Raw genomic sequence first — 11025 nt, 5'->3', positions numbered from 1 at the left:
ATCCGGCGACCTCCCCATTCCAGGGGCGGTCCTCTCCCTGTTCTTTGAGTCCCCAGGAACCTCTGGCCTTGCCGGCCTTGCCAAGCCCAGCTTAACTAACCCTGGCCCTGCACTGCGAGTGGAGGAGGCAACAACACACGCACACCGGTCCCTCCCCGTGGACACTCCAGGGTTATTCCCGTTGTTTCCCGCTTGGGGTTTAATTCCCGTACATTCCTGGCGGGACTCAGCCGGCTCCTGGAGCTGCCAGAAGAGTGAGGGCTCCGGGGCCGAGAGAAAACACGGCACGTTTTACATCCCGTCGTGGCCAGCAAGCGTTTTCCCAAATATAATTAAAATAAGTACATCTCTGGGACCGGTCTGAGGACGCGGTGCCAGGGATTTTAAAACAAAATAACGTAAGCACTTAGAAAAGGGCTCGAGCAGACTTTGGGTACTTATGTTCCAAATAATTGTCCCAGGAAACCCGATTCAGCAGCCACCCGGGCTGAAAGCACTTAGGCACAGCGGGCAGGCGTTCAACAAAGCATTTAGAGACCCCGGCGCTGCATCAGCAGGAACCTCGGGGCTCCGGGCGGGAGTGACTCAGGGAAACCGCGGGGCCGGGGCTCACACGGTCGGGGGCCCTCCCGGATCCCTCCCGGATCCCTCCCGGCTCCTGTGGCTGTAAGGGTTGGGGTGCAGGGGGTCCTTTGGCCCAGCAGCGTTCCCAGAGCTGCAGGTGCTCCCTCCTCACCCGCCTTCCCCCAGGAATGTGTTTGCAGCCGCTGCAGACCAGCAACCTCTGCTGCTCCCGGGAATAAATTCGGGGATCTCCACACCCCAGCAGGCTGACAAGCACCTGGTTCTAAAGGGACTTGAAAACCACTCGGAGCGCAATCGGGCAGATCGAGGCCCCCTCACACTTGGAGACCCCAAAGAGCAGCTTCAAAGGAGGGAGGGACACGGCAGAGAGAGCCTGGAAAAGGTGGATTTCAGCAGGGGCAAACCTTTCAAAGCACAACTCTCCCGTCCCATTTCCCTAAGTCGAAAAGAGGGAACCTTTCCTAAGTGCACGGGTGATTCCTTCCTCGGGCTTGAAAGCAGATCAACGCTCCTGGTTTCTTTTCTGTGGTGTGGCCGTGCCTCTCCTCAACAAAACAGGGTGCCCAGCCCAGCAGCTCCTCCCGAGCTGCCTACAGCCCCTCACTGAGGTGAGGCAGCCCCGGGCAGGGCCCTGCCTGGGCCTGGTGCTCCCCACAGCCCCTCACTGAGGTGAGGCAGGGCCATACCTGGGCCTGGTGCTCCCCACAGCCCCTCACTGAGGTGAGGCAGCCCCGGGCAGGGCCGTACCAGGGCCTGGCGCTCCCGCGCAGAGCCGAGCTGGGTGTCAATTACGGGAAAATCAATGGAGATGCTGCTCAGGACTCCTTCTCACCATTCAGCACGGATGAGATCCTTCACTTTCTAGCACTGATTCATTTACTTTCAGCCTCTCCAGGGGCTCCTGACATATTGCTATCTGGGAGGAATCTGAAGCGAGAACTGCCTTTGTTTCCACCGCAACTTGTTGGCTGAGGGGCCGGGGGGCTGGGGCTCGGGAGGGAGGCAGGGTTGGAACATTTCTTACCAAAACACCTTTCCGAGGTGCTCCCAGACCTCATTTGCATGGGCGGGATAAGGGGAGAAAGGGGCCCAAAGCTGGGGCCGGAGTGGCAGCGACCTCCTTCCTGCAGCTCCGGGTGCTCCGGCTGAGCTGTGCCCGGGAACAGTGCTGCTCCTCCCCTTGGACAGCTTGGACAGGGCTTAAAGCAACCTGGGCTGCTGGAAGGTGTCCCTGCCCGTGGCAGGGGAGTGGGACTGAGTGGTCTTTCCCAGCCCAGCAGCTGGAAGCTCTCCCAGTGCCAGGAGAGGTGTGTGACACCAGGGCTGCACAGCCTCACTCCAGGGTTTATTCCCAGCCCCAGGACACACAGTCAGAAACTACGGGAGACGACGTTAAAGGTTATAGAACTGAATTCCAAAATATCTAAAGCCAAAAACTGCAGCTGGTTTATCCTGGGACTTCACTAGGACAACACCATCCATGCTGAGGCTGGGGACAGCGCGCACTGGGTGGACAACAGGCACACAAAAACCTGTCTCAGACAGCTGCTGTATCCTCCATTCCCAGCCTTTCCTCTCTCTCCACCAAGGCTACAGGCATCCCACAGGAGCGGGATATAGACCTCGGGCCATGCTCGGGTCGAACTCCCACCGCAGGCTGGAGAAGCACCGCTGTGACACAAACCCCAGCCCTGCAAGCCGCTCGTGCTCCTGCTCTTCAAAGGGAGCCTGCTGCATGGAGAGCGTGTAGGATATAGCCCAGAGCAAGGACGGGGCTACAAAGACAAGATTTATTATTTATAAGGCACTTCAGTGAACTCGGGGCTGGGAGGCAGAGCGGGCTGGGGGGGGGGGGGGCAAAGCTTGGTGAGGGAAAAATGGAGTTTGAAAGGACGCCGAGAGCAGTGCAGCAAGCAGAAGTCGTGTTCATGAGGGACAGTCCTCGGCTCAGAAGTCAGGCTCTCTTGGAGTTCACGTGGAATTTGCTGTGTGATTTAGGGGCCGGTTTGATGAACCTTGCCCCAGACACCGGGCTTTTAAAGAACGGGGGTCTGCCGAGCCAGCACTGGTTCTGCACTGCCCAGCACGGGGTCCTGCAGCCCCATATGTGCCATCTGTGATCGTGGTGTCACAGGGAAATGTGTCACAGGGGGCTGGGGACATCGAGCACCCACCCGGCCACAGTCACAGTGTCCCCAGCAGCCCAGGCTCCCCATGGCTGAGCCCTACCCACATCCAGAGGCTCTGGGGGATCCCTGCAGCACTCGGGCTGCCAGTCTGAGCCCCCCCCAGCCACCCCAGGCTCTTGGGGGATCGCTGCAGAGCGCCCCAAGGTAGCAGGAAGGGTGCCCTGGGCACCCCAGGCTTGCTGGGGGCACACTGGGGGTGTCAGGGTGGGCACCCCCCGGGGCTGGCCGTGCGTTCTCCGCGGCTGCGGGGGGGGCCGTGCCGGGGCCGGGGGCGGGCGGGGGGAGGCTCGGCGACGCCGCCGGGGCCGGGGCTGCCTCTCCCGGCTGCCATTTCAGCGCTCCATCCCTCCATTTTCCCTCGGAGCGCGGCGGTGCCGGCCCGGCCCCGGCCCCGCCGCCGCCCCCATGTAGCGCCGCGGCCGCCCCGCACCCGCCCAGCCGCGGGGCCGCCTCCGGCATGCGGAGCTGCAAGATGGTGCGGGTGGCCAGCGTGCTGGGGCTCGTCATGCTCAGCGTCGCGCTGCTCATCCTCTCCCTCATCAGCTACGTCTCGCTCAAGAAGGACAACATCTTCGGGGCGCCCCGCGCCGCCGGCCCCGCCGGGCCCCGCATGTACATGTTCCACGCGGGATTCAGGTGAGCGCGGCCCGGGATGCTCGGCATGCTCGGGATGCCCGGATGGGCCGGGCAGGGGGGCCGGGATGGTGGCACCACCGGTCCCACCGCAGCGGGGATGCGGCTCCGGCCGCGCCCTGCCCGGCGCGGGGAGCGGGAGGGACGGCGGGGATGGAGCGCTGAGCGTGGGAACCGCAGCGCCGGGATGCTGAGGGGCGGGAGGGCTCCGGCCCCGCGGGGTGGGGGCGCGGAACGGCGCGATTCGAGTGGGAACGGGTCGGTAGAGCCCGGTACAGCCCGGCAGGGCCCGGCAGGGCCCCGTCCGGCCCGGTGCGGCCACACGCGGGCGGGGAGCGCCGGGCGCTGTCCGCGGTGCTGATGGCGGCGGCGGCGGGGGCGGGTCGGGCACGGCCGGTACCGGCGGCGGGTCCGTGTGTCCGTGTGTCCGTGTGTCCGTGTGCCCGGGGGTGTGTTCGTGTGTGGCGGGGGTGTCCCTGCCTGGGCCCGCGGGGGTGTCTCCGCGTGCCGTGGGCGGGTCGGTGCCCGTGCGCCCTTCCCCAGGTCCCAGTTCGCGCTGAAGTTCCTGGACCCCTCGTTCGTGCCCATCACCAACTCCCTGAGCCAGGAGCTGCAGGAGAAGCCCTCCAGGTGGGCCTTCAACCGGAGCGCCTTCGCCCAGCAGAGGTGAGCGAGCCCCCGGGCACGGCCCGGGCTGTCCCCTGCCCCCCGGGATTTCAGGGAATGCGCTCAGGGACCGCTGAAAACTCTGAGCTCCCAGGGATTTGCCGGCGGCGAGAGACAAAGGCTGAATCAGAGCGTTTCCCCAGACGGTTGCAGCCACCCTGGCAGACTCGATGATTGCAGAGCAGCACACCAGGCTGCAGCACAGGCGTTATTGTGCCAGGACGTGACCCAGTTTCCTGGTGCGCGATTTAAAGTGTCATTCCTCCGGGAGAAACGGCCGGGGGTTCAAACTGGGAACCACACAGGGCTGGAACAGCCATGAAGTGCCACGTTCATGGAGGCCAAAACACGCCCAGGGAAAGTTCCCAGCTGCCGGCAGCTCTGAGCAAGTGCAGCGCTGCTCCTGCCTCCGGCTCCGCTCCGGCTGCGGGGGCGGGCACACGGCTCTGTACGCTTTATCTATTTGCTGATTACAGAGATTAAACTTTTCTGGAAATGAAAATAGAGCCATTTAGCCATTTCAGATAGCTACTGCCATCCTGGGCTGTAATTTTGTCCTGGCAAATGCCCGCTGCTTCGGGGGCCGCCTCGCAACTCACAGTTCACATATCCCACCCCAGGAGCTGGAATCCAGGCCCCTCAGCTCTGCAGCCAGGCAGGACGGGGCTGCTGCACCCCTCGGGGCAGGGTTTGGGCTCCTCTCCTCCCTCCAGGCAACTCTCCAAGCACAGCAGGACAAATCATTCCCTTCCAGTGCCACCATATGCTGCCCGCTGCCCTCGGGAGCCAAGGAGCACGCTCTGCCCGTGCCATCTTTTCCCTGGGACATCCCAGACTCTGTGACAGTGGCCACCCTTCGGTGTTGCTCCATTCCTGGCACCACCAGCTCCACAAGCCTGTCCCTGTGCCACCCCCCCGATGATTTTAGCTGATGCCTCGGGAGCTGCCTTTGCACTTGTCCGGCAGCCAGAGCCCATAATTAGGGCACCCAGTGGGACTCCATTAATGCTCAGACATTGGAGGATGAGAGCTGGAGGAAAGGTTGTTTGTTTTCCATAAACACGAGCAAATAAAGTGGTATTGGGTTTCTAATTTTATGCCCTGCGAGGGAAATTCCCGAGCAGGGTTGGTTTTGTTTGCTTTGTAAGTCTCCCTAATAACCCTGGTAAAGCTGCCGGGGGATGAGACATTAAGGAACTGTATTTGCATAGATGGAGACAGAGGCTGTCGCTGGGTTTTGTGATTCAAAGCTTGTTAATGAGAACATAAAGACTGAGATATTTATAAACGGGGTCCTGTTAATTCAGCTGGATATCCGGGGTTTGCTTCGCACACACCTCGAGGTACCCACGGAGCCCCAGCAGAAACCTGCCCACCGTGTCACAGCACAAACAGGACAATGTCACACACTCCCCACACCAGGGGGACCGCGGCAGGGTGCACCACGAGCTGTACCCTCGACCTACACAGACAGTCCAATGTTTTAATCCCAACACAATTCCAAGAGGCACAGACACAGCCTTAGTTGGTGCCAGTCAGAAGCGGAGCCCGAGGTGGGGAGCCAGCTCCCCAGTTCCCAGCTATTTATATTAATTTAAAAGCCATTGCCACGGCAAAAAGAAGGGACTATAAGTCCGTGTTTTCTGCTCTTTTCCCTTAGGCAGGAGATCCTTCAGCACGTCGACGTCATCAAGAACTTCTCCCTGACCAAGAGCAGCGTTCGCATCGGGCAGCTGATGCACTACGACTACTCCAGCCATAAGTACGTCTTCTCCATCAGCAATAACTTCAGGTCTCTGCTTCCCGACGTGTCCCCCATCCTGAACAAGCACTACAACATCTGTGCCGTGGTGGGGAACAGCGGGATCCTGACCGGGAGCCAGTGCGGGCAGGAGATCGACAAATCGGATTTCGTCTTTCGGTGCAACTTCGCTCCGACCGAGGCTTTCCAAAAAGACGTGGGGAGGAAAACCAACCTCACCACCTTCAACCCCAGCATCCTGGAGAAGTATTACAACAACCTGCTGACCATTCAGGATCGCAACAACTTCTTCTTGAGCTTGAAGAAGCTCGACGGGGCTATCCTTTGGATCCCCGCTTTCTTCTTCCACACGTCGGCGACGGTCACGAGAACGCTGGTCGACTTCTTCGTTGAGCACAGAGGGCAGCTGAAGGTCCAGCTGGCTTGGCCAGGGAATATAATGCAGCACGTTAACAGGTGGGTGGGTTTGCCTCGCGTTTGACACGACAAAATACAACTTGTACGATTGTTCCCGTGTTTCTTTTTCCCTGACGTGGCAGGCACAGTCTGACACTGCTCGTTTTGAGAGCGCTGGCAGCTTTGTTGTTGCTTCAGCACATGCTTTGGTTATTTCTGGACAGGTTGATTGTGACACACCTTCCTTTCCCCAGGTACTGGCGGAACAAGCACCTGTCCCCCAAGCGGCTGAGCACGGGGATCCTCATGTACACCCTGGCCTCTGCCATCTGCGAGGAGATCCACCTGTACGGCTTCTGGCCCTTCGGCTTCGACCCCAACACGCGGGAGGACCTCCCGTACCACTACTACGACAAGAAGGGGACCAAGTTCACCACCAAGTGGCAGGAGTCCCACCAGCTGCCCGCGGAGTTCCAGCTGCTCTACAGGATGCACGGCGAAGGACTGGCCAAGCTCACCCTGTCGCACTGTGCCTAAGAACCTACAGCTCCAAGTGCCAAATGATTGTCTAAAAAAGTGCCCAAACCCAGAATTAAACGTTCTCCAGATAGAAGTCTAAAAAGGAAAAGGAAACAAACCCGCCCTAAAAACCTTTTCCGTGGTGTAAAGATGCTTTTCAGCCCCCGCCCTTGGGGGGTCTCAGCTTATTTAGCGGCGCAGAAGCTTTTTAATCGCGTTCCGTGGGTGCGATTTTGTGCAGCAGCGAAGTGGAGATATTTTGCATTTCTAGAGAAGCCACTCAGTATGTTTTAAGAGCTCTTCATGTTTTAGCATTCCACTAAAAATCCCTCCGTTTTATTGTTCCTTCCCCGTTAGGACTAGATTTTGAAAGGTTTTGCTTCTTTTGTCTCTGTTGCTCTCGGTAGCTCGGTGTTGCCGTGGATAAAGGCACTGGGAATCCCAGTGCATCCTCACGAGCCGGTTCCTCCGCGTGGGTCCAGAGTTCCACCGCTCGGGTATTTTCCTATTTCCTGAATTTTACGTTTTTTAAAGAATAACAAGAAGAAGAAGAAGGTCACGACGCGGTTCGTACCTTAGCTAGGTGTTTATATCGCTCTTGGGATACTTTGGGGTTTTAATTCCATTTGGGACACATCCCAGTCCAGACTAGAGAGGCTGAAGCGTGTTCATTCCCATCTGGTCATCTGCTTTAAAGCTAAAAGATTTCCCCATTTACATCTCTGTCTCCCCAGTCAAACAACCGAAATAGTGACCCCATTTCCCAGCCACAGGCTGTTTGGAGACAGGACAAACCCGAGGGTCACTGAGGGCTGGGAAATGTGGGCCATTATGCCTCGGGATAAAGAATCCTGGGAAATAACTGGGTTCCTTGTTACAGCAAGTATTTAAACGTTTTTTTCCCTATTCTGTGTGAGAACTGACCACACACTGAAAAAGGGATGCAAAATCCCATTTGAATCACACTTTAAAATGGCACGTGCTAATCTTTCTCAAGCAGATGTAGGAGGTGAGGAAGGAGGTCTCTGGCACAACACCCAAGCCAAGCAGCCCCGAGCATCTCCTGGTGCCCCTCGTGGCACCGCAGCTCCACGGCCCCCAGAGCCAGCCCCGTTCTCCCCGCCCTCCCTTCTTCATTGGAATGACCCCACATTTCCCAGATTTGCTGGTTCAGGGCTTGGCTCAGCTCGTGGTGGATATTCTCACCTCTCTCCGGTGCTGTCGTCACCTGTGAGGGCCTGAACCTGGCAGGGGCTTGTGCTTATCAATGCCAGATCTTTTTATCATCCACTGCCTGTAGGGAGCGACCATTTCCGATCAGCAAATTGAAGGAATGTGAACTGCCATCGTTCCATCGGAAGGAAAGCAGGGCCTGATGTGCTCCATGCAGCTTTTGGAACCTGAAAGAGGGACGGTGCCCGGGACAGGCCCTGGCACCACAAGCAGAACTTTCCAGATGCACCGAGCGCAGAGGAGGAAGCGCAAAACCCGCCGCGAATATTGGGAGAGGGGAGCACGGAAAACAATTATTGACAGAGCTCCATATTCCAGCATTGATTTTCAGGCCAAACTCCCCATCGACGGCGCAGCCCCACGTCGAACATTCCAGAATCATTGATTTGATGGGGCTCCCGCCCCGCGGTCGATGGCGCAGCTCAGCCCAAAGGAAATTGCTTCTCAGTATCAATATTTTTTTTTTGTGTGGTGTTGGAAAACCACCTCCAAACGTGCAGTTTTTGGCGGGGGATCTGGTGGGATCTGAGGGAGGGCTGAGGACGGAAGGGGATGGAGAGGAGAGTGGCAGAGGGGCTGCCTCCCTGCAGCAGAAATGCCTTTCCATTGGTAAACCAGTCCCTTATTACTTATTTAATTGTTGTTCAGAAGGTGCCTCCCTGCTCAGGAGGGCTCTCCCTTCCCTCTGTTTGGCCCCAAATGTTCCTGCACGAATTCCTGACGGCTCAGGGAGAACCCTCCCTCTCCCGAGCGAATGTCCGGGCGAGCCAAGAGAGCTGATGCAGCAGGATCAATATCTGTAAGTACAGAACATTTCAGGTTCCAAAATCCAGAGGAATCCTCCTGTCCAGCTCCTTCCATCAGGACACAGAGCCTGCCCAGTGGCAGCCACGTCCTGCTCCAGCCCCTCTGCCAAAGGGAGGGGGGCCAAGGACCCCCCTCCGGGGGTGCTGGGGGTGTACATAGGCTTGGAAATGCGTGTTCCCTTTCTCCTTTCACACCTCTTGGGGGCGGATTTTCGTCGCCTGCATCTCCTCAGAGGAGGCTCACGAAAACAGGCGTTTGGGCTGCCGGGTTTGCTCGTGGAGGAAACCAAAAAACCAAGTGTTTGTGACACAGAACTGACTGTGAACGGGGGCTGTGAAAACAGGAAAAAGCAGGTTTTCTGTGAGTGAATGTGTCTTTATTCCAATGGCTCTACGGTTCCATAATGCCCGAGGGAGTTGTTTTCGATAAAAAAATAGAAATATTTAAGAAAAAAAGAAAAAAAAAAAAGAAAAAAAAAAAATGCCATGATTGTAATAGAAGTTCCATAATTAATGGCCATACTAAAAGCATTGTTTATTTTGAAATGGCTGATGTTCACAAGGGGCCAGGGCGTGTCTCAGGTGAGCGGTGGCAAGGACACTGGTGTCCAGCCTCACACCCCTGGAGAGCCTCGAGAGCGGGACTGGGGACACTGGGACCTGGCCGGGGGTGTCCCCAGCCCCGAGGCCGGGGCAGGGCTGCACAGCCCGGCCTGCCCTGGCCCCTGTCGTGACAGTGAGCTCCCGGTGTGCCCCTGCAGTGTGATGTGCCTGCAGCGTTGACTCATGTGCCATAACCCGATATTGAATGCATTGTTTTTAAATAAAATGGTTTCTTGTGCATTGGGAGTCCGTAAAACTCCGCCGTGTTCGCTTCTTCCTTGTCGTGCTTTCCCGACCTGCTCACAGCCACTGACAGGTTTTACTGGAAAACTTCACCAAAGGAGTTGCCAAAGGTGTTGCTGAACTTCCCCAGGAAAACAGAGGAAAAGGGAGGACACAGACACCAGCACATCTGCGGCACCAGATTCCCGTCGGGGTCTGCCCACCCCCCCCCTCCAGCCTGCCCGCCCTCCACCCCCCCCGAGGGCCACACTCGCCTCTCTTTCCCCAAATCAACTGCAACTTTTGCCTTCCTTTAGGAAGGACAAAAAGATTTCACGCATAACTTGCCCTGAACAAAGGCACCTCACGCCAGGGCTTTCTTTTCCTTCTGCCTTTCTTTCTCCTTCTCCGCCGCCGGCTGACAGCGGCAGGAGCAGCTGGGGCGGGGAGAGCTTCCCTTTAGACCCGCCTGGTTAGTGCCAGCTTGGAAAAGAGGCTTGGAAAAAAACCCTGTGAGCTCCAGAGACACACGGCGACGGCAGCGTGGAGGGAAACGGATCCAGTCTGTAGGGAACGGGGTGCTGACACACACAACCTGTTTGCGAGGAAATTCCAGGCGTCCCGGAGAGTGGCCTGGCAGCTGATGGTCCTAAAGGTGACATTTCTCCCTGTTTCCCCCCTCCCATTTTGTTACCGGAAAGACCCGGTGGAGGTGGGACCTTCAGGAACACAGAGATGGTTATCGGGGCTGAGATAAGGATGACACAAAACACAAGGACACGGCTGCTACCGCCACTGCCTTACTGATTAAAGGAGCGGGGAGAAGCAGTGGAGGGAGTGGCACAGCTGGGAGCAGCTGGATGGCCTGGCACGGCACGACCCAACGTGTCTTGGCACGGGTGTCCTGCTGTGCCAGAGCAGGTCAGTCCCCATGGGCCTTGTGCCCATCGGGCCCCCTGCCCACTGCTCACCTGCCTGCACAGCCTCCCGCTGCCCACTTGGCTGCCCTCCTGGCTCCACGGTCCTGCTTCCACAGCTCCCTGCCCCGCTGTGCCCACCCCACGTGCCCTACGGAGCTGTGCCCTGCCCCTGCCAGCCCCGGGGGCTCAGGGGCATCCTGGAGAACCGGCCCTTCCTCGGGAAGCGGGGAGACACGTCTGCCGTGTGTGCACGGAGACCCCCGGCCGTGTGCCAGCAGGGCACGTGGGCCCGCGCCGGTCCCGGGGTGATGCGCGCCCGTCGCGCTGTCACCGAGCCCGTTGCTGTCACAACAACCAGCGGCCAATAGCAGCGATCAGCACCGGGGCTGCGGGACCGGGGGCTGCGGATCTGGGAGATGCGGGACGGGGGCGCGGGGCCATCTGCCGGGAGAAGCCGTGCCGCCGCCGCGGTGCCGGTGCCCTGCCGGGGC

At 58.6% G+C, this 11025-nt stretch overlaps 1 protein-coding gene across 1 annotated transcript; it reads left to right on the top strand.

The window, feature by feature from the left end:
• The first annotated feature begins 3147 nt into the window (after positions 1-3147).
• Positions 3148-9648, top strand: ST8SIA3 (ST8 alpha-N-acetyl-neuraminide alpha-2,8-sialyltransferase 3). Its single transcript, XM_027668640.1, has 4 exons — positions 3148-3410; positions 3951-4073; positions 5734-6291; positions 6486-9648. Exons 1-4 carry the CDS (start codon positions 3232-3234, stop codon positions 6766-6768), a joined length of 1143 nt encoding a protein of 380 aa, XP_027524441.1. The 5' UTR covers positions 3148-3231; the 3' UTR covers positions 6769-9648.
• The last annotated feature ends 1377 nt before the right edge of the window (positions 9649-11025 follow it).

The sequence above is a fragment of the Corapipo altera genome, unplaced genomic scaffold (genome assembly GCF_003945725.1).
Source record: "Corapipo altera isolate COAL_440 unplaced genomic scaffold, ASM394572v1 205, whole genome shotgun sequence".
NCBI lineage: Eukaryota > Metazoa > Chordata > Aves > Passeriformes > Pipridae > Corapipo > Corapipo altera.
Note: the sequence above shows the minus strand (reverse complement) of the source record. Positions and strands in the feature narration are given on the sequence as shown.

Excerpts from the sequence above, each read along its gene's own strand:
- ST8SIA3 (XM_027668640.1), top strand. The coding sequence starts at position 3,232 with ATGCGGAGCTGCAAGATGGTGCGGGTGGCCAGCGTGCTGGGGCTCGTC. Across the intron at positions 4,074-5,733 it reads AGCGCCTTCGCCCAGCAGAG|GCAGGAGATCCTTCAGCACG; the intron begins GTGAGCGAGCCC and ends CTTTTCCCTTAG. Across the intron at positions 6,292-6,485 it reads ATAATGCAGCACGTTAACAG|GTACTGGCGGAACAAGCACC; the intron begins GTGGGTGGGTTT and ends TCCTTTCCCCAG.